The sequence below is a fragment of the Astatotilapia calliptera genome, chromosome 9, assembly GCF_964374335.1.
Source record: "Astatotilapia calliptera chromosome 9, fAstCal68.1, whole genome shotgun sequence".
Taxonomy (NCBI): Eukaryota; Metazoa; Chordata; class Actinopteri; order Cichliformes; family Cichlidae; genus Astatotilapia; species Astatotilapia calliptera.
Genome location: NC_137430.1, coordinates 7,010,235 through 7,032,748, shown reverse-complemented (window position 1 = coordinate 7,032,748; position 22,514 = coordinate 7,010,235). Strand labels below are relative to the sequence as shown.

At 42.6% G+C, this 22,514-nt stretch overlaps 1 protein-coding gene across 6 annotated transcripts in view; it reads right to left on the bottom strand.

Annotated features, from left to right (window-relative positions):
* Window positions 1-934: 934 nt before the first annotated feature.
* arhgap12b (Rho GTPase activating protein 12b) overlaps window positions 935-22,514 on the bottom strand; it is a 63,219-nt gene continuing 41,639 nt past the window's right edge. For 2 of the 6 annotated variants that reach the window (XM_026179146.2, XM_080305890.1), the window contains 17 exons: window positions 14,270-14,542; window positions 12,028-12,168; window positions 11,825-11,905; window positions 11,186-11,308; window positions 9,721-9,795; window positions 9,289-9,350; window positions 9,132-9,213; window positions 8,832-8,954; window positions 5,685-5,789; window positions 5,469-5,567; window positions 5,150-5,252; window positions 4,941-5,060; window positions 4,739-4,837; window positions 3,891-3,968; window positions 3,656-3,790; window positions 3,431-3,536; window positions 935-2,335 (listed from right to left, as the gene is read on the bottom strand). In XM_026179146.2, coding sequence (XP_026034931.1) covers window positions 2,161-2,335; window positions 3,431-3,536; window positions 3,656-3,790; window positions 3,891-3,968; window positions 4,739-4,837; window positions 4,941-5,060; window positions 5,150-5,252; window positions 5,469-5,567; window positions 5,685-5,789; window positions 8,832-8,954; window positions 9,132-9,213; window positions 9,289-9,350; window positions 9,721-9,795; window positions 11,186-11,308; window positions 11,825-11,905; window positions 12,028-12,168; window positions 14,270-14,542 — 1,980 coding nt within the window. In that variant the 3' untranslated portion in view covers window positions 935-2,160. The remainder of the gene's footprint in view (window positions 2,336-3,430; window positions 3,537-3,655; window positions 3,791-3,890; window positions 3,969-4,738; window positions 4,838-4,940; window positions 5,061-5,149; window positions 5,253-5,468; window positions 5,568-5,684; window positions 5,790-8,831; window positions 8,955-9,131; window positions 9,214-9,288; window positions 9,351-9,720; window positions 9,796-11,185; window positions 11,309-11,824; window positions 11,906-12,027; window positions 12,169-14,269; window positions 14,543-22,514) is intronic. The other 4 variants (XM_026179148.2, XM_026179149.2, XM_026179147.2 and 1 more) reach the window with 4 other exon arrangements.

Below are 22,514 nucleotides of genomic sequence, written 5' to 3'. Positions count from 1 at the left end.
CCAAATGTATTGACTTAATTTGTCATTAAATAGCCTCATCGGGCCAAGAAACTACTACTATTATATATATATCTATATCTATATCTATCTATATCTATATCTATATCTATATATCTATATCTATATCTATATCTATATCTATATATCTATATATCTATATCTATCTATATATCTATATCTATCTATATATCTATATCTATCTATATATCTATATCTATCTATCTATATATATATATATATGCACAAAAAAATGATATGAAAAAGAGGTTAAAGTTAACAAGGTGAAAACAAGGATATTCTGAAACTATAACAACGGGAGGTGTCTTTAGTTGACGTCTTTGATGTGGCATTCCCCCGACAAATGCCACATTCCAAAAATCAAGGAAAATTAAACACTGGCGCTAATAAAAACTAAATTAGATTAAAGCAAACCCACTCTGGAAACTTCCAGATATGGAGACAACTACAGAAAATATACACACAGGCTCTGTGTGGCTTTCAGCAAAGCAGAGTTTGCTCCACTTCGTGCTTCTTAATCAGAACTGACACTGTGGCAATTACCTAATTAGACATCAATTAATCCACACCCTTCAGGTCTGCAGCCACGTTTGACCTGAGACGTAACGACAAAAACGGCGTTTGAAGAACGGAGAAATCAGATTAATGGAAGTGGAGCGGCAGAGGTTGGGCCGCGTTCAAGAAATCTCCAGAAATACACCGACGTTTCATTTCATAATTAACAGGTAGGAAAATAATTGATTGAGACATGAAAGCTTAATCACTCAATTCAATAAGCAGGATATCAGTGCTGAGTAGATTAATTCAATTATGTAATTAAAGACGAGGGAAAGGGGGGAAGCTTTAGAGCTGATTGAAGGTTAAACAGCCTGCTAACCTTTTCTTCACTTCACATCCACCACAGCACACACCGACGTGGGTTTGTCTTGTTTTTTATTAGACATAGCAATTTCACAAACAGCAGTTAGCCTGAAAAGTACATTCAAATGTATGCCTGACCATGCGCAAACACTCCAGATACACCTGCAAACAAAAGTAACAGTCGGTCACGGGTTTTTTTTTCTTTTTCACAATCTGTCTATTTTTCACGTTTTTGATTCAAACTTCAACAAAGTCAGACTCTTTCACTGGTTCGCCATCAAAAGCACACATACCTCAGTCACTACGACAGTTTAACAGCTACTTTCTTTCCCTGTACATACGCTCCGAAAGGGTTTAAAGGCTCTTCTTTGCGTTCGAACAGCCGGGCGCCATGTTCCCCTGTCTGAACACTTTGTAATATTAGCTTACGTGAGGAGAAGGGTCAGCAAATTCACGTGAAATGGTAACACTGAAGTTCCCAGAAGTCCGCTTTGTTGGTTTCCAGTAACACCAGGACTGAGGTTGGCGACCTTTCTCGCCACTGAAGTTTTAATGAAGTTCACGAAGGACCGCGGCCGGCTTAACGCAAATGTTACCAAAGCACGTTAGACTACACGACACACAGTTTGTTACAAAGTGGCAACACAGGGATGCTTCTGCTCCGATTTGATGCCATTTACCTCACTCGGCACACTCGTGTGTCAAAGGGTTAATGGCCAACACTGGTTGAAAGTGGGGGCGGGGGTGTCACTAATAAGTGGGATAAGTGTAATTCCAGTTCATCCAAGAGCCAAAAGACAGTCTGTTAGCTTAACACTGATTCTTTTTCCACCTCATCCAAATACTCAAAGGGCTCACACGTCACAAACGAAGCTTCACGACACAGAAACCAGAACCACTGCTGGTCGGATTCCACCAAGAGGTGCGAGCAGCTCCACTTTCATTTACTGGCCACAGGGAATCCAGTGTATGTGAAAAACACCTGAATACTCAAATCCACCACATCGTCCACACGTCATCGCAGCACCACTCTGAAAAAAACTCATCTGGCCCCACTACTCACAGCAGGAATGGCAACTGAACAAGTGGGTGAGATTTATACACTTTGTTTTTTTCTTTTAAATCATCTCCAAAACTTCTTCAAGTGCAACACTTTAGGAATTTTTTTTCTGCTTGGTCCACAGCAATGTTCAGTTCAGTCCAGAAACAAAAGAGAGGAGGGGAAATGGAAAACAAGTCCGTGTTTGAAAAGTGTGGCATCCTCTTCCTAAGTAGGCACCTCTACCTACCAAAAATACTTTCGTACTCGAGCAGTATAAGCTCTACTATCTGGTTCTGGTAGACCATGTGGACCGCGATGTTGCCCGTCTCGGTCTCGGGCCTCAGCAGCGTGGGTCCGAACACGATGGCCACGCTCTGCGTAGTCATGCGGTTGGCCTCTCCGTGGTCCACCACCCTGGAGAGAAGAGGAGAATGGGGAGAAGAGGAGATTTAAAGATTGCACGTTTTATAAACAGCTTCAGATGTTCGCCGGCGTTCCGGTTTCATCTGGAGAAAAGTGCATTACATACATCTTTAAGGCTCGAGCCGGAGCGCAGAAGCAAACTCGGTAACACGACAGAACGCTCCAGGCAAGAGCATAATAGCTTTTTTAAATAGAATCTACATCCTTGCATGCAGATGCACAAAACAATAACATATTCATGGAGCGAAGGAAAAAAGAAGGCAGATTAAATCCCCCTGCTGATATATGTAGACCTCCATATACAGAATGTCACGCTATAAATTTCCTCATGAAACACCACTTCACAGGTACTGAATTACAGCAAACACGGCACCATATAAATGCAAATTGGAAAGCTAGGCAAATGTCATTGTGAACATATGATATTGCCACTGGCTGCAGTGAGCCAAGAATACACAGCTGGCTCAAGTTTGTGTTTGCATGTAGGCTGATCGGAACGAGGGAGAGTAAACAGCTGAACGGGTCCGTTTGAGCCACGCGTGTGAAACTCGTTCAAGTAAAACGTGACCCAATAAATCAAAGAGGACGGGCATTAGAGAATACACACTTGAAGGCGTTTACTTTCTCCGTGTCGGATGTTCCTCATAAACGTTTATCACCAGTTATATTTTTCAAAGTGACTGCTGATGAGTTGGCCAACTAGTTATGATCCTGGGCTTCACACTGGGATGGGCTGGTTACAGTTGTCAGGCTGTACTTTTCCCATGTGTTGATACAGACACAGGTCCGAATATTTGTTTTTATTTGATGGATCTTCAGGGTAAAATGATTTATATCTGGGCTGAAACAATGTTTTGTCATTATACCTTAGTGTATAACAAAATACACAGTAATAAATAACTAACATACAACACAGTGGCTTTAATTCAGAGAATATCCGACTTCAATTGGGAAACCTAGAAGTGAACAAGTCTGACTGATGACTCTCTCACTTCTGAAGACAGTGATGAAATTTCACAGGTTTCAGGATCTGAAGAAGTTATTTATTAAATGGATGAATGGAAAGTGTCCCAGCGCACTGCTTACCTCCTCAGGTGTTTGAAGAGGATTTGCATTGTGTCATGGTTGGGCTTTGGCAACTTCTTGATTAAATCTTTGATTGAATTCACTCGCTGCTTGTAGTCGGAGCACTCTGAAGAGGAGAAGCAGAATCAGCGAAAACACATGGATGCAGTGCCACCTTGTGGTCACACCAGGCAAAGGATTTAACCTAAAGATTGAGAGCGGCACTATTTTAACCGTATAACTCACTGATGGCATTCACAAAGTCATTGAAGGATCCGTATGAGAAAAGAGGCTCTGGAAGCTCCCTGAAAAACATCTTGAGAGCTCCGGTGGTGACGTGGATGTCCTCCCACTTGCTATCATTGAGATCCACCTTCTCATCTGACAGATGACGAGGAGGTAAGGCAGAACACAACTATTACCAGAAAGCTGACCCTTTACATCACATCACATATAGAGATACAGTGTAACTAGATCTTACCATGATTCACAGCAAAGCGAAGCTTCTGGATCACTGCCAGGTTCCCGCTCACTCGATATAAGCCGTCAATATTAAGACCTGTGGGTGTAGTTGAGAGGAAGGGAACACAGACAGGAGCAGGGAGTGTAAACGACAAGCCCGCGTTTATGTTTCCTGACTTTAAAGCAGCAGCACCAACAAAGAGAGACTGATCAAATGCTTTTGTCTTCACTGCCTCGCTTTGTGTTGCTCTGGAACAAACTGCAGGTAGTCTGAATGAAAACAGTTGAGTTGATGCTTGAAAGAGACTAAAATTACGCCTGATACAGAAAGTCGCAGCATCAGAAGCAAAAACAATTTAAAAACAATTGAAATTCCACACAGATGTTTAATATTCTGAACTGGCTGAAGTGGCAGAAAACCTGAGTTTACTTCTGAAAGACTCTGCCTCTCTCCGCCATGACCTGGACACAGGTCATGTTACTGGCCTGTGTCTATGTAACCTCATCGGCTGGAAGATCTATTTATTTTTGTATTTACTGATTTTCAAACATTTTTTCCATTTAAATACTTTTACACAGCCTCTTCCAGTTTACGACTCGGGTAATTGGCTCGTGTACTTTTAACCTCTGGAACTCTGTTGTTTAATGTGTGTGAAAAAATAATGCAACTGTAACAAACGACTGGCTGAACATGAAATAAAACTGAGCCGAAACCATCGCCATGGTGATGCATGATTTATAGCAACATATTCTGGAGTCTTTAGATTAGAATGGGGGAGCTTAATGTCTGCATTTGTGAAGTTGTATATAAAAATCGATAAAAATAATAAGCAGTGTGACATATGCGTATGTATGGGGGGCTCGTACCTGTGTTCTCCACATGGTCGATGCACATTGTGACAAAGTTGGGCACTGATGTGTTCTCCCGCTGACACAGACTGGTCAGACTGCAGCCGAACACCTGATCTGTGAGCACGCACAAACATTTATTTCCATCTTTCACCCGTCTGGTGGAACATCACAGAGCACTCTCGCTGGAGTCACGTGCATAGAGCTGCTGTCCGCTTACCTTTAATGTATCCTTTGTCTCGGACAGCCTGGTATGTGGGTCGACGAGTCAGGAACTTCTTGAGCTTCATCCTGGTTTTCTTCTGGTCTGATGAATCCATGCTCACAGAGTTCTTCATTGCTGTAGGAAGACAGGCTCCATGTGAGTGCATCTCTTTTGCAAACACACTGAATGTCCATTCTGTAGCGCAGGGACACTCGCAGACTTACCTCGGCTCTTCTTAGAGTCCCGGTGCTCCTTCTCCTTGTCCTGTTTCTCAGCTCCCGGAGACTCTGGCATGTCCTCCTCAATGGCTTCATCCGACTCCCACGCCTGGACGGGGAAGACACATACATGCTGTTAGCTTAAGCTGGCTCAGAATGAATTTGCTCTCAGTTTCTATTTATTCTGTCCACTCCTGAATATTTAACCTTTCACTGCAGTTTGTTTAAACAGGTGTAAACTGGGATTTCAGCTCTGGCTGGACTTGCACTGAATTGTGGGAAAAGTATCTAAATTAAAGGTAAAGCTTCTGTGTCCTCCACTCACATGTGTGTTGATGGTCTCTGTAAGGGCGCGGTACCAGTCACTGATGACACTGTCGATCTCAGACTGTATCAGGAGCTCTGTTCCCTGACGGGTCTTCAGCTAGAGGAGGAAAGGATAAAAAGCCAAAACAGCTCAGCTTGTTCTGACATGTTTGAACCGAAAATGACTGAAAAAACAAGAGCTGAGAGTTGGGAGCAGGTCCAGTGGGTCCAGCACCTCGATGACGTGCTTCTTGCTTGATTTGTCCTTGGAGGCCCACTCCACTGTCCCCCCGCGCAGATCCACAGTGAACTCAGGCTTAGACTGATTGCTGCCAAACTTCTGGAACAGAGAGACGGGACACAGTATGAGAGACAACATCTGACGCACACATAATATAACAGGGATGTCATGCTGTGTCTGTACAAGGATGAAACCAGATATGCAACAAAGGGGTAAAGACTTAACACTGGACTCAGTAAATAACACAACAGTTAATAAAATAGTCGTTAAATCATCTAAGAACCTCAGTTATGTTCATTAATATTGCATTGATGTCAGAGGAATCACTGGTGGAGCAGGAGGTACATATTGGATCTCTTCACACACAAAGATCTTTAGTTTTGTGTTACGAAAAAGCAAAAAGGCTATTAGTTATTTATATTAATGTCATGCATATTAATAAACACAATGTTTGGAGGTTTTAAATCTAACAGCGTTGTAATTCAGTCAGAGCTATTCCTGGAAATATCACCGGAAAGTGATGAACACCGTGAGCCTCCTAAATCTCTCTTCTTGTCAGACATGCGGTCCATATGGCAAATGCCTGAAACTGTGCGAACAGATTCCTGACATCAACGCCTGGTCAGACACCCCAGCAGAAAGCTGCACGTTGGAGCAGTTGATCAACTCCAGCACTGTCCCCAAAGTCTGGCTCTTCATGTGTGGGTAACTTTCTGGAAGGGGATGCCAGGACACGACCCAGCACTGTTATTAATCACTGGAGCTGTGGTGTGACCCGTCATAAAACAAGGTCAATTATAAGTATCTCCACTTGTTGTAAATGACCAAGACAAGATTTTAAATTTGGCACTGGATTGTAGAGTGACTTGCTTTATTTTATTGTGCCTCACTCTGGACAATGTAATATATTTTTGGAATAAGACCAGGGAACCCCTCTGACTCCTTGGGTCCTGGACCTATGCTTGGTAAGCCCTGTTAGCATTCTGTATTTCCTCCCTGTGTCTTTATATGCTGCCATAATATCAACTCTTGCCTCCTCTCTCTCCCAGTATGCACTTTGTGCTTGTCTCTCCGTGCTCTCCTTCTTTTCTCTTACTCTCCACACACAACTACCAGCCAGAGGTTTCTTCCAGCTAAATGAAATATCAGTACTGCTTAAAAAAAAAAAAATCTTTCAGTGACATCACAGAGAAACTGTATGAAACACACTGATGCAGCTGTTGGGTGTGAACCTTTCATGAAGGTTTGATCACACTTTGTTCTTCCTCTCTTTAAATCACTTTTCTATAGTTACTGGAATGCTGATTTTCTTTAAACTCTTTGCATTTTTTCTTTCTTTTCTGCATATTTTTACTCACTTAATATTTAAAGAGCATTCCATTTATCAATAAAGTATTAAACACACTTGCCCCAAGTAAAATATAAGTGGATGTCCTCCTGAGGAGAGACACACTGCATACACTTTTATCCAACAGAATAATTTAAGTCCTCTTTATTAACTATTTTCTGTTTGTCTGTCTGTTTGGGCTCCACTGCTGCTCATTAGTGTATCTATGGCTACGTCCACACTAGCCCGGATAGATTTGAAAACGGTGTTTTCGTCTGAAAACACTCCGCATCCACACACTATCGTCTTCAGTCATTTTCACAGAGTTGTGCGTCCACATTGAAACGGGCGAAGACGCTTACGTTCCAGTACTGCGCATTCATGAAACACAAGACGATTCGACCTGCCTCATTTCTGCCTGCCGTTTATTTACTTTCTGACTCTTTGAAACGTCGCAGCAAAATGTCGAGAAAAAGCACCGAGTTTTTTTTAAAGTGGACTAACAATGAGGTGGAGTTGTTGGAATTTGAAGAAAAGCTATCTGAGGGATGTACAAACTGATATCAAAATTGAGAGCAAACAAAACAACTGCTGTATAATGCCCACCGCTGTTTAATTAGACACTTGATTGCATCACATGACTAAAATGTATCATTGTTTTCAAAAAGTCTCAGTTTTTGCTGTCCACACTGCGACACAAAAGCACCATTTTCAAGTGTATGCGTTTTCCTTCACAGAAAATGCTGTCTGAGTGTGGATGGGAGGCCAAAATGGAGAGAAAACTATGCGTTTTCCAACGAAAACGCATTAGTGTGGACGTAGCCTAAATCCTGGCTGCTCTCCAAGCACCAGGTAAAATGTGCAAGTTTAATGCCACAAAGTGCAACAAAGATCAAAAACGTACGGTAGCTGCTTTCTTGTAAATTTAAGATAAAAGTATAAATATCACACAACCTTTAAACCTGCACTCAATCTACAGCAGGCGGTGCTGGACCAAGGCCAGGAAGATCGTGAAGGACCTCAGCCATCCCAACAACAGACTGTTCTCTCTGTTGAGGTCAGGAAAGCGATTCCGCTCCCTGAAGACCAACACAGAGAGACTGAGGAGGAGCTTCTTCCCGCAGGCGATACGGTCTCTCAATCACACCACCACACAGTACTGACCCACACATATGGTTCTTACACACACTGGACTTTCTGGACTTTGGTTTTGCACAACACTGGTCACTATATTCTTCATTTCCGGTTAATACTTGTACAGCTGCTGTTATTGTGTATATATTTATTTATATTTAGATTTCTTCATACATTCTTATATAGTTCTATATTGTGTATTGTGTATTTTGTTGTACAGTTATTTTATTTTCAACTTTAATTTATATATTTATCTTATTCTTCCCAGTTAAATTTACCTTTCATTCTAATTTGTGTTGTACAGTTATTTCATTTTTAACCTTAATTTATATTTTATTCCTTCCTAGTTAAATTTACCCTTTTTAATTTTTCATATTTATTTCCTATCTTATTCATAGCCTTTTCCTTTTTTGTTCTCTTTAGGTCACGAGCAGTTGTCCAAGCATTTCACTACATATCGTACTGTGTATGACTGTGTACGTGACAAATAAAATTTGAATTTGAATTTGATTTGAAAAGAATCCTTTGATCTCTCTCTAAACCGCTGTTTCTCTAAAGTGAAGTTAAGGTGAGTCAAGCTTGACAAACACACGTCAGTCAGTCTCCTGGTCAGTCACAGCAGGGGTGAATGAACAAATGGGAGAGAGGTGGGAGCGCATGCAGAGAGAGAGGGAACATACAGCGGCAGCCTGACCGGGCCTACAGTTCACATAGGAGACAGCGGGACGGGGCTTGACTGAGTGCTTCCAGCTGCTAAGAAGAGTGAGGAGCAGCTCTGGGATAGAGTCGCTGCGGTAGTAAGACTTCAGAGAGAAGAGGAGAAAACTAATAAACAGAAGTTGACAAACGTCACAACACAGATGGCATGAAGGCCAGTGAATACGCAGGAATATGGAAAAGGAAAATATCAGAGAAACAAATGGAATGATAAAAAAAAAAAAAAAAGCAAAAGAAGAAGTCCGAGGTCACAGGATACATACCCAGCTGGTGCTGCCCCCCTGACCCTTTGCAAAGAGCAGGGATGAGCCCTGCAGCACAGTCCATGAGGAGGTCCAGTTCTTCCTGTTAGTCAGAACAAATGTGTTAATGAGATTCTGTGGATGCAGAGAACACTTTTAGAGAGTAATCACATCTTACCTGACTTTCTTTCCATTCTCTGTGATTTTGGTGACATTGAGAACTCCACACTTCTCTGAAGGCTGAAGAGAGAGACACACAGTGGCAGATAAAAACCTGCTGGAACACATGAATGAAAATACACACACACACACACACACACACAGACACAGATCCTCAACAAGCAAATGGAGCGGAGCAAACAGTCTTAAAGCTGCTGTGTTGCCTTGTGTCATAGCTAAACACCACCAGCAGATGGCACCCTAATGCTGCAGTGTTGAAATAGTAGTTTAGTAGGTAGGTGATAGGTTTGATGCAGGTAAATATGGCATGCAGCAGACGATAGTAAACCAACTGGGTTGTTGAGAAGATTAAAGATGAGAAGTGTTGTCTTTACATGCAGAGACAGCAGGATGATGATATGCAGTGTGCAGTGCAAGCTGGGATACTAACGGTCAAGGGGTGCTTAGGAGATGAGGGGCAGGAGTCAGAGTCTGGAGAGCTCTGCTTGGGCACCGAAGCACACTCCTACCAACAAGAGGCACAGTGTGATAAGTCACTAATAACTATACATGACTACACATGAAGACAGTAGGTCTGAGGTTAGAGAGTGATGGAGAAGAAACCTGGGATGGAATCACAAGAATGAGTTATTGTTAATAGAAGTCATTAAAAGAGAAAGATAAAAAAGACAAGTTAGGGTTTAAACTGCAAACATCTTGGATTTCGGCTTCAGAGATGTTCAATATTTAGTCCAATAAGCTTCTTCTTTTCCTGATCTGCATCAACAACAATGTACACTGAAGAAACTAACAAAACACCAACATATAGGGTGTTGTTTTTAAATCTAGCCACTCTTTAGCCAGTTCTTTTAACTCATGCATATTGTTAGATCCCATATTAGAACCATTTCTTTAATGTGACTTGCTAAACTCTGCATCAGGGAGGGTTAAAAAAAGAAAAGAAAAAAATACGTGCCTAGTTGCATAATAAAAAGTGCAGGGACTAGTTTTTGGAGCTTTGCCCAAACTGAAGGGTAAGGTTGAGGATGTCTAAATCTCTGCAGCGTCTCCTTTCTTTTATCAGTTTGTATTCTGTGAGCTTTCTTTTCAGAAGCCCTGAGCGGAAAGTGAGAAAAGCTTGTGGTGATTCATTTTCTAATCTCTAACACGTTTATTTTCCTCCTGACTTAAAAGGTAAAAATCAATTTCAGACCGTTTTACAATGTTTTACTTTTTCTACCTGTGAAATGGGAAGAAAAAAGTTCTCCAGTTGAAACAGGTGAAAAGAAAATTAGCCAAGTTTGTAAAAAAGTTTCTTAGGTAAAAAAAAAACAAAACAAAACAAAAATGTATTTTCAACCTGTGAAAAAAGTTCCTCAGAGAAGCTTTGACAGGGGGGAAAAGCCCCCCACCCAAAAAACCGTTACAGAAGCAAAAATTTTTGTTCTCACAAGAGACAAAAACAAAAAAGCACTCTCACAAACAAAGACACAAGCGAGACTGATAACTGACCCAGATGGTAACAGATGTTGCATTGTTAAAAGGAATTCAGGGACATTCAAGTGTCAGCGTGTGGGTTTGTGAGCTGTACTTTGTGGCTCTGGCCCGTTTTACATGTCACAAGATTGAATCACACACAACATGACGAGCAGGTGCCCACTGTCCTCACAGAGATATGCTGGCTACACACACCATGAAGTCGTCCCCAGAAAAAGCAAACTTGTTAATCCATTTTTTTGGCCATCATTAATTTTCACAACAACCTGCTCTCTTCTTTTCACACACAGAATTATTCACCACCTTTCCATATGCTGAACTCAAAGTGCACACAAAACACAGCATGAACAACACAGCAGAGCCTTTTTCCATCAGCCTAACACTGTTTAACTCCACATTAGTGGTGGTCTCTGTCCTACCTTGTCATTGAGGTCTAAGACATAAGTGCTGTGCCTCCACTTAGTGAGGACAATGGGCTCCGGCTGCTTTCTCTCCAGGCTGCGACTCTTAGGAACCTCGCCAGGCTGAGGGGAGATGTTGTACTGCAACGACAGAGACAAGTGGTGATGTTTACAGTCCAGATGTTTTTCTAACAGACCTCACATCCCCTTTCCCTACCTCTCCTTTTACTGTCCACAGGATCATTGGACAGAGGAACTTTCCTTACACAGCAGGCATTGTTTACAGTAAAGTCCACTGACTGTACCTGCGTGTGCACTGGACCACTGTTTACTCACTCTGCAAACGAAGCGGTCTATTCTGATCGCCTCTAAAGCCTCCAGATTAGGTGGTAAAGTGCCACTAATAGCCAGTCACTTAGAGTTCAACGTAAACTTGGCTCTTCCGTGAGCTCTCAGAACTTCATCCACTTACAACAACAGGACTGGTCTCAACACTGCTAGGATGAGGCAAAGTGTGTTACAGTGCAGTGGTGCCAGGTGATGTAATACGACAAGACTTGTCATTGTCACAGGAAGGAACCTGCATTAGGTGGTGGATGTCTGATTAAAGAGCGAAGACAAAGCACACGGACAACCAAGTTCATCATGTAATCTTACCTTAGGCAATTCCCACTCTGACCTGGAGCCATCAGCGCTGTAGTAGTAGGGTCGGCCTTGTTCGTCCACATGTTTTATCCACTGTAAACATAAACACTGGTCAGCTGCAAATAAAGAAAAAGCATCTGATGGAAGTGCAGTCGCTAAGGGTGACAGGTGAGGTCACCCGAACTCTTTTAAGCACAATCAAAATCAGATTCCACCTTCTCCTGTGTGTATTCAGACACATAGAGGGTGTGTCCATGTTCATCCAGCTCTTCAGACCAGCCTCTAGGGGGTGACCCATACTGGCTGTCAGACTGACTGGAGTGGGTGCTGTGGCAGTTTTCCTCTGAGGACAGTGGCTGTGGAGAAAGAAGGACAGCAAAGAAGACCTTAAAGCAAAGAACTGGCTGAACCAAGGGTCACACGTATGACCACACGTATGACCACATGGCAAGTTTGTTCTAACAGGACACAAAGTTATAGTCAACCAAAGTAAAAACTGGCTGCTGAGTATAAAACTCCAACATGTGAGTTACAGTGGATGTTATGCACTTCAGCAGCATCTCCATGGCTTCATGTTGATATCACTGTAAGGTACAACACCAACATTTAAAAGGTTCTCAAGTAGTTTTCAGCATCAATCATCTTGCCCAACTGTAGGCAAGAATGTAAAACTGTAAACATCATGTAAACATTTTAATGCAAAATGCTGCAGCTACACTACTTATGAGGACCACAAAGAAAGAGCATATTTCGCCAGTATCAGCTTCTCTTCATTAGGTTCCTGTTGAATCCCCCTCCTCACATATAAGGTCTTAAAAAAATCAGGCCCCATCTTACCTTAAAGACCTCATAGTACTGTATGACCCCAATACAACCACTTTGCCTGCAGGCTTACTTTTGGTTTCTAAAATATTTAAAAGTAGAATGGGCGGCAGAGCCATCAGTTTTCAGGCCCCTCTTCTTTGGAACCAGCTTCCAGTTTGGATTCAAGAGACAGACACCATCTCTGCTTTTAAGATTAGAAGTAAAACTTTCCTTTTTGATAAAGCATATAGACAGGGCTGGATCAGGTGACCCTGATCCCTCGCTTAGCTTCCCACAATGCACTGACTGTCTCTTTTTCACTCACCTTTTTTTCCCACTCTTTGTGTTTAATTCAATTCAATTTTATTTATACATCGCCAAATCACAACAACAGTCTCCTTAAGGCGCTTTATATTGTAAGGTAGACCCTACAATAATACATACAGAGAAAAACACAACCATCATATGATCCCCTATTAGCAACCACTTTGGCGACAGTGGGAAGGAAAAACTCCCTTTTTAAACAGGAAGAAACCTGCAGCAGAACCAGGCTCAGGGAGGGGTGGGGCCATCTGCTGTGACGGTTGGGGAGAGAGAAGGAAGATATTTAATCATTAGTTATTAATCTCTGTCTTTTGTCCTGTCTTCCTCTCCTCACCCCCAACCGGTCGCAGCAGATGGCAGCCCCTCCCTGAGCCTGGTTCTGCTGCAGGTTTCTTCCTGTTTAAAAAGGGAGTTTTTTGTTCCCACTGTCACCAAAGTGGTTGCTCATACAGGGGCCGGGGTCATCTGATTGCTGGGTTCTCTCTGTATGTATTTACCTTAAAATATAAAAGGCCTTGAGGCTGCTGGTGCCAGAAGAGAAAAAGAGTAGAGAAGCGTTCAACCAACTATATTTAGTGAATATAAAAGCTGAACAACCCAAGCATCAAATAACATTTGACGTGTTTCTTTTACTTTATTTATTTATTGTTCTTACTTTATAGCTGACTAATGCTTTTATTTGTGTAAAAATGGTTAACAGTCACAGCTGGAAAATAACATATTGAACAACTTCACACTAGTAGCTGATGGTATTTGCAAATGTCAGTGGCAGATTTATCTGTCGTGTATCGCCACGTTTTTCCTCAGGCTGGTTGGAATTTCATGTTTTAAGTCTTTCAGCCAAGCAGCACAATCAACAACAATAAAACAAAGGTCCTGTGACAAGCTGGAATCAACACGTTTGTTTTTTAGGCTATAATAAGCCACTCCAGTGCTCTATCAGTTATACATCAGTACATTAATGCTTCACAAGGGGGCAGTGTTGGATAGTTAGGATGAAATGACAACCTACTAAGAAACCGAAAACATGGTTTCTCTATATCAAAGGCGCACTTGTCTTCCCACCTTCGTCTAACCACAACATCTTTTAAAAGTGAGGTTGACCACAACTTCAACAGAGCCTGTTTATTTAACGTGAACTGCCAGAGACGCCATTTACAGACCATCATGATCTGATTCCTGTTTCCACATCCACTCACACCTACTAAACCCTTTGGCCCAAACAAAGGATTATTTGTTTGAATGCTTGTTCATGTTTGACATTTATGACTACTTACAGAAACAGATCATTTTTAGTATCTCTCTTCAAATACTCCAGGCACCCCTCACCTCACTCTCCGCTGTGCACTGACTGTCTCCTCGGGCACTGCTGGTGCTGCTGCTAGTATCCCTGGTGCGTGGTGGCTTCCAGGTCCGCTCCCCAGTGGCCCGGTTGTAGTAGAAGTGCCTGCCACTCAGATCTTTGTGGGTCTCCCAGTCACCCAGGATGTGGATTGGGGAGCCTGAGGGCACAGGAGGCAGGCTGGACTGAGAGATCTTCAGCTCCTGGAGGTTGGTATAGACAGGTGAGTCGGACCGGCCCTGACTTGTCGGTGATGTTGTCTGGACGAGACAGATGGAGGAAAAGAGGGGGAAAGATCAGGATTTGTGGTGCATTCATTCACGGGTGGCTGATCATCTTTTTTTCATTTATATTCACTGAGTTGTCCTGGGAATTTACGACTGTCCTCACTTTATTCTGAAAATTCAATGACATTCCAGGAATTCCATGACCACAAGACGCCAGTGTCTGCTGACATCCAAGCTACAAACAGCAGCAGCTGTCACAGCGTGGACCCAACGGTAGAACGTGATCAGCTGAGCTGTTTGCTGCAGCACAGTTAGCATTACAAACATAAACATGGAATTTAGCTGCAAAGAAATATAACTGTTGCACAATAATCTAATTTCTCCATTTAGAAGAAGGAAAGTGAGTGAGTGAGGAGGCAGACAAAGGCTTTGAGCAAGTCTGGCAGTCTGCACGGCAGGATGGAGGCGGCACATGTGGCTTGCAGTCACAGAGGTTGAAATCGCACCATATCAGTGAGACTTGAACCACATGCACTCAACAGAGTTATGTAATCATTTATCTGTCAAATCAGAGGCAAATGCTCTGAGGACAAATGTCTGCTGGTATTTTAATGCAAGAAATACCCATGTGGGATAAAAGATATGAAATGCAAAAGAAATGAAATGGTGAATTTCAGAGATTTTACTTCACGGTTCATGCATGAGGCTGTTTAATAGTTATATTAAACAATATGTAGATTGTTTTGGTATGAGCTGCCCAGTTTTTCAGACAACTTCTGCAGCAAGGCTCCTTGAATGTATTGGAACTGTTTCTACTCCTGTTCACACAGTTATTTATTATCATACAAGCCTAAATCTTAACCTAAAGCTAATGATACCATGCTGTCACACTGGCATTAGCACTGCCAGAGGTACAGGTGTAGTTTCAACTGTTCACTAAAAGGACTGCAGATTTTTCTGAGTAACTGGGTCTTAATTCCTGGAAAGAAATATGGATTTTTGGTGCTTTGAGCACAATTTACTTCATCAAGAGAAGGCAGACATACAGCAAATTTCCCCCTAGCACACAAAAAGAGCTCTACAGGTCAGAGGAAAATACAGAATTTTAAACAGAAAGTTTTCACAAGACTCTGTGCAGGCTTGTGAAGAGCTGTCACTTTAAATGTGGCTTTTTGCCATAACAGACAGCACTGTCACGGCACGGCGACCTAACAGCTAAACATCTCCTTAGCAACCATAAATATTGCTTCAAATTGTGCAACAGCAGGTTAGAAAGATTGAAAAATTTGGGGAAACAAGCGTTAGAGAAAAAAAAAAAAAGCACGTTGCACAGCAAAGGCAAGAGGAAGTAGAAGAGATAAGTTACGTGTGTCTTTTGTGCAAATGGCTGGTATAAAGTGCCGATGCGGTATAGAGATAAAAAGGTTTCTATTAACTAAACAGTTTGTCTTCCATTTAGATCTTTACTTACACAATCTAAGAGATGCCGTCTGAATATATTTTCCTGAATTTGGACCTGGCCCTGCAGTGTCAGAGCAGATAAACATCAAAGACAGTTTTTGAGATGGTCTTTTAAAACTTGGCAGCATCCGAAGGTCACTCCACAAAAGGGAAAAAGCTAAGTTACCATGGCTACGGCTCAGAGCGTTTAACGTTCTGTATGCTCTGAAAAAAAAAAATTGGGGGCTTTTGGAGCTGAGCTGAGTCTGACCGGTGCCAGCTTTGGGTGTCTCTAGCGAGCAGGAAAGCATTAGATACAGAACGCTGTGCCAGCACTGCCTCTGTTTGTTACAGGTGAGGAATGTAGGGGTGGAAACACACTTCAGTTACAAGCTTTTGGGCATCTTTCAGGATGCAGATGGAACTTCCTGCCGGTTTTGGAATAACAGGAATATTTTTCACATGAATTATTATTTAATATCCTGCACACGTGCTGGACCGGAGCAAAGGCCTCGTGGCACCCTGCTGGCTTCAGTTAGTTTTACCCGCTGCTTCTCAGTTTCAAGTCCAACACAGAGCGAGCAGCTGAACGAGGCAAAGCGAAGAGACATGACAGTTTGGCTGAACTCGAGTTCAGACTCGTTCGTCGCCACCAGAATGGATCCAGTGTGCTGCAACTTTAACTGCTCTTTTTTTTTTAAAGGAAGTAATACAGCAATGATGGAGTCTCGCGGCTGTGGAGAGCACGGCTGGGGTCAAATCCATTTAGATTCCACTCAGCCCAAACAAACCTGAATGCATCTGGTGGAGAAGTAATTTATATGCTTTAATGTCTGTTTTGACAGAAGGGAAACCAAAACATTTTTTTTGGTTTCTGCATTCAGAGTCATTTCAAAATGATTGTAGTCTGAGTGGAGTGTGCACACACTTTATTACTGGGTAAAGGAACACAGTTCAACTGCTGACCACACATGCTACAATCATTTTATATCATATTCTGCTGCCTGCATAGAGTGTTTGTCTTCTTTAGCTGCACTGGTCATTTTGCACCACCCTAACATGTAACGTTTAAAAGGACGCTCAGCTCTTCGTTGTTGTTATTAGTGTTATTACCAAAGACTGGACGAAGCTCCCTTTGTGTTTCCACAGGCTGAGTAGTGCTCCCCTCAGTGCTGTTAATGTGGAACATAATGAGTAACAAGAAGAGCACAACCAACAGAGTTTATTACCAAACACCCGACTAATGACTACTGTACACTCAAACTTAAGGCAGTGAGCAAATGCAGATCACAGTCACTGCGTGTTAGCATGACAACGTAACCACAAAGCTATAGTGATAAACTCACTATAACCTTCACCAAATTCTGTGTCGTAATTCCCAATGACATGTAGATGTTTTGTCACATGAACGCTCACTTTCTGTGTGAAATCAAGCGCACACCTTAAGGTTTCCAGTACATCAAACTTTATATATTATTTGCTTCCAGAGAAGGTACCATGATGGTGCACACACACGCACAGACTAAATCACAGGATGAAAACAAAACTAGCTTTGCTGGTTAAAAACAAAACAGGAAAAACAAAAAATACAGCCTCTAACACCATGATTCACAGCTCTTTCATCCTCATCAAGCCATTCAGTGAAAGCTCATTACAAATGATGATCCACTGCTTTCCAGGAAGAGACCACTACCATCAAGATAGATATGTTTCATCGCAGCATACAGGTGACGACTCAGGACCATTTCTAGTGTACACACAGAACTGAGATATCACCAGCAGATTCCCTCCTTACTACAAATGGTAAATGGACTGGACACTTAAAGCACTTTAGCACTTTGCCTCATTTAACAGCTGCACTGCAAGCTGGATGCATCAGAAAGCATGGGGTTAGCATCTTGCCCAAGGATATTTGGCTGCAGACTGGAGCAGCCAGGGTTCAAACTACCAACCTTTTGATTAGTGCTCTGACTTCTGACTTGCTCTACCTCCTGAGCTACAGCGACCCCATGCAGGGGTTCAAAGTCTAGCTTTTCCTTTTTTGTTGCTAATCTGTATGACATCTAAACTCGAAAGAGGGAAAAAAGTGGCAACTCCCTCGAAACTAGACAGAAATGAAAATAGCAACATGAAGAGAGGCTGTTCTGTATGAGAAAGAAAAGCTTCATGCAATGTACACCATAGACTAAAACACAACACATATCTGGTATTGCAGGAGACAACAGAGGAACTTTTTTTTTTTTTAATTCAAAATTAAACTTGACATGAAGAGAAACATCACTGGCAGTCACCATCTGTTCCCTAAATTCAGACTGGCAAACTTTCACTATGCTGTTATTAATAATACCTGGAATCCAATGCAACAGTTTCAGGAGAACAAAGCTGCTGCTTGCTGCCAGTGCTGATGGAAAGGTCTCAAACTATAAATGAACAGTCTGAGGAAGAGCACAGAGGAACTAATTGTTATGGGACATCAAAATCCATCTGTGCTGGCAACGCAGAGGCACTGTGCTATATTAATGCAGAGGGCAGAGATCTAAGCAAGCTGACATGGTGAAAATATCTAGCAGTCTCATTTGTGTCACCTTGTGTCCAGAGCTGCACACAAAGACGTCGTCGTCATCCTCCCCGGCTCTCCTGTAGCCTCTGAACACACTGAATGCACGTCGCATGGTGATGCACGGCGGCCATCAAGTGCAACGGGGCACGCGCTGTGGTTTCAAAGCACCCCTCACCAACACAGACGCAAAGAAATACACCGCTTTCACTCAGTCCTTCTGACTTGTAATGTTCCAGCTGAAGGTAACAGGAAATCTGAGACCTCACTTTGTGTGTGTGTGTGAGGTGGAAGGATTCTGTTCCCCTTTGCACTTGTCAAACACACACACACAGAGCGCGGCAGTGTACACAAACGCAACTGACACAACAGGAAACTGCTGAAATAGTGTGAGCTTCCCCTACGAAGAATGACTTTCTGTGGGTTTCGCTCAGACCAGCCGCCGACAAAACTGCTTCACCAAAGGCCAGACTCTATTTTTACCACAGTGTAGAGACCTGAGTGTGCTGATGAGAGATAACACCCCCGATCACTACTCCTGTGGACTCTTCTTTCACCGGGACAAATGAGTGCCATATGACAGATTAGGCAAAGTATATTTAAAGGAGGTTTGACAGGCAATAAAAGTGATTAGGAGAAGAGGAAGGTGTTATTTAAGTTTTAACACCAACGGCAACAATTCTCTAAAGATTTTTGCAATTCCATGTGGCAACATGCTGAAGCTCTTTCACCATTACAACACTTAGTTTTGATCACCGATTTCACTTTGTATTGTTTCTAGATGATACCTGGCACACGACAGAGTGTTAAAAATTACACTGGTAATCTTTTAACATGTTTTAGGTGCCGTATTTAATGTACTTGAGAAACAGTTGAAAAATACATCTGAGAATGTTACACTACAGCAGGAAAAGCCATAGTTAATCTTCAGGTATGACAAGCTGCAGCCGACTAAATTTAAAGCACACACACATGGCATCAGTTATCTATGTGTATCATGTGAAAGGGGTCACATGTCATGATGCATGTGCAGAAAATTATTCCCAGTATTGTCATATCTCATAAGAGCTGCAGGGACCAAATCACAATAAGAGAGATACCAGGGTCAAATAAGGAGTGGATGTAATGACTGCACCTCCTCTGATAGCAATTACCCAAGGTAGGCTATTAATGCTATATTAAATATGACTTGAAACTATCAATGAACACCAAAAAGTAATCAGTAAAATGGTAAATTAGGTCATAAATCAAGTGAGAAGTGGGGCAATTTCCTCATTAACTTAAAAAGTGCAAGCTTTAGTTGACAGTCACCTCTTTTTGCAAACACTTTATTTCAACTAATTATATTTATTTAATGCTAAATCACAACAGTCGCTGCGTTATATTGTAAGGTAAAGACCTAATCGGACGAACCTCTGTGTACAAGCACTTGGTGACAGTAGGAAGGAAAAACTATCTTTGATTAAGGAGAAAACTTCAGCAGAACCAGTTCAGGGACGGGCGTCCATCTGGGGGTGAGGGGAGGGAAACTTGACAAAACACAACGATCAATAACAACCGGGAGGCTTCCCCTGCTGGTCAACAGGAAGACTGCAAGTATAAGGCACTTCCTTACCTGTAAGGTAAGTAAGATACGATTGTGCTTATGATGATGATGATTATTTTGATGATAATGTGCCAATTTTAAAGATAATAAGCATTATTTAACCAAAACGTATGACACATTAATTTAAATAATTCACTCAATTAAATAACACACTTTTTAAAACACTCTTTTTCAACAGTACCAGAAAATACAGGCACACCTGCTAAAATCTTCCCTGTGGTATTACACAGTAAAATACAGCAGGCAACTTCAGCATGACGTCCTCCCACAGTATACTCCCAGTACCCTCACTGTAAATCGCTGTATTCTCAACAGGCAGATTCCTGGCTGAAGTGAATGAGATGTGGCAGAGAGCGGGGAAGGAGGGATCAGGACCCAGGGTCTCTGACAGGTAATTAAAAATAGAGAGGATCTAGGGGATGGGTGGAGGGAGCGAGAGAAAGAGAGCAGGTGATGAGGAGAGAGGGAGAGAGGTGCTGTTGAATACAGAACAGTCTTCTTCACAGCAGAGCAGCCTGTCTGTTGGCAGAGCCGTGATAAATGAGTTTCAGACTACAGGCCAGTACAGTATAGGATCTCCACAAACTGCATTAAGAATGCATTACGCAGGCTGAGTGTGTAGGCCCGTGTGGTTTCATGTCGTTAATTCAACTCAGAGGTCTAATGGAGAAATTGAAGGAAGCTGGGAACGGACGTGCACAGCAGAAAACAAAACAACTGATTAGAGAGAGGTTTACTAATAGATCCCGATGAGCTTAGGCTCTGTTGCAGTTTGCTATCGCCCTTGTATTTATCGCCATATTGAGAAAAGCACACTATAAATCGCCTCCCTTCAGTCAGCCTCCTGTCCCACAGAGCTTGTACAATCGCTGGAGAAGGACTGCACCCAGCAGTGCGCTGTAAATTAAACCATAAATAATTCTCTGTGTAAAGAAGTACAGGTCAGGGTGAGGGCAGCAGGGAAGCACAGGCTGCAGTTAAACTGCAGGTCCAGTAGGTGTCTCCCTTGGGTTACGACAGTAGGCACAGGGGTGGGAGGGGGGAGAGTTTCCATCACAAATATCTGGCCATGAGGAGAGTACCGTGAGGGGGAGGGGTTTCTAGCACATGGCAACCCACTCTGCAGCATCTCCATCAATGGTAGCTGTGCAGCAGTTTGCAGTCCAAACAGCACACAAAGGCAGATCAAACACTGCATTTTCTCATTTCAATCACCGATTCAGGATGCTGCTACTGCTGTCAGGATCCTGACAGACTAAAAAAGCCGAACACATTACATAATGTTTACAGATCTCACTTCCCTCCTTTGTAACACAGAATCTACGTTTCTGAATAGACACAGATATTTAAAAATGAACAGAAACAAAACGTCTTTTATGTCTTTTAAATGTCTTTAAATTGTGGGTCTGAAATGACACAGCCCCTTAAGACATCCATGCTGTTGCACTTGGTTTTGCAAATGAAAAGAAAGGGAAGTAGTTCCGCAAAGATGAAAGCACACAGCATGAAACAGAAGTTCAAACTTCCTTAACACGGCTCCACCTGTACTGCAGGCCAGAGCCTGGATAATACAGACCTACTGTGCAGTGTTTTGGGTCTGATCACTAATAGTGAACACCAGCACATAACTCCTTACTGGTAAATGTGATGTTATTTATTTGCTGGTAGGCAAATATTCTTTCCCACAAAGTCAATCTTAGGAGGTCTGCATTGAAAATTAAAGGCAGCAGAGAGATTCAACAACAAGCTCCACTCTCTGTAATAACTGTTGTTAAAATAATAATTCTGTATTCCTCCCTCTCATCACCGACAGCACACGGGTCAATCTCACCTCTGAGCGTGGCTCTATTCCCCCGGTAACCACCTTACATAATGCGACTGAGTAATTGAATTAGATGAAAGCAGGTTAAAGGAAGTACGGTGTGGTGGTGAGAATAGACGGCATGGTGACTGAGACCACGGAGACATCCAGCCAATAAGGTGGTCACCACGAGAACCGTTTGAAGCTAGGTCATGAGGGTTGGAGAGAGGGAGGGCAGGGGAGAGCATGCAGCATCGCTGAAACGCTGCCTCAATCTGCTCCCATTCCCTCTGTTCTTTTGTCCTCAGCTCTCTCATCTTTCTCTGCTGACCTCTTCCCATCGCCGCCTTCCTCTCTCGCTTCTGTTTCCCCTCTCAAGCCACGTTTCTCTGCAGACACACACACACCAAACAACCCTTTCATCTGCTGCATCTTTTGATAATCATGCACCAAAACCTCTTTGGCCATTCTTTCCCTCTTTATCCTGTGCCACCTTTCAGTCAGCCAACGCCCTACTGCTACCCCTCCTTCTCACATTCATCATACTTTCTCTCCCTCTGCTCCAGGAGATATGATGCTGATGACGATGGCCACATCCATA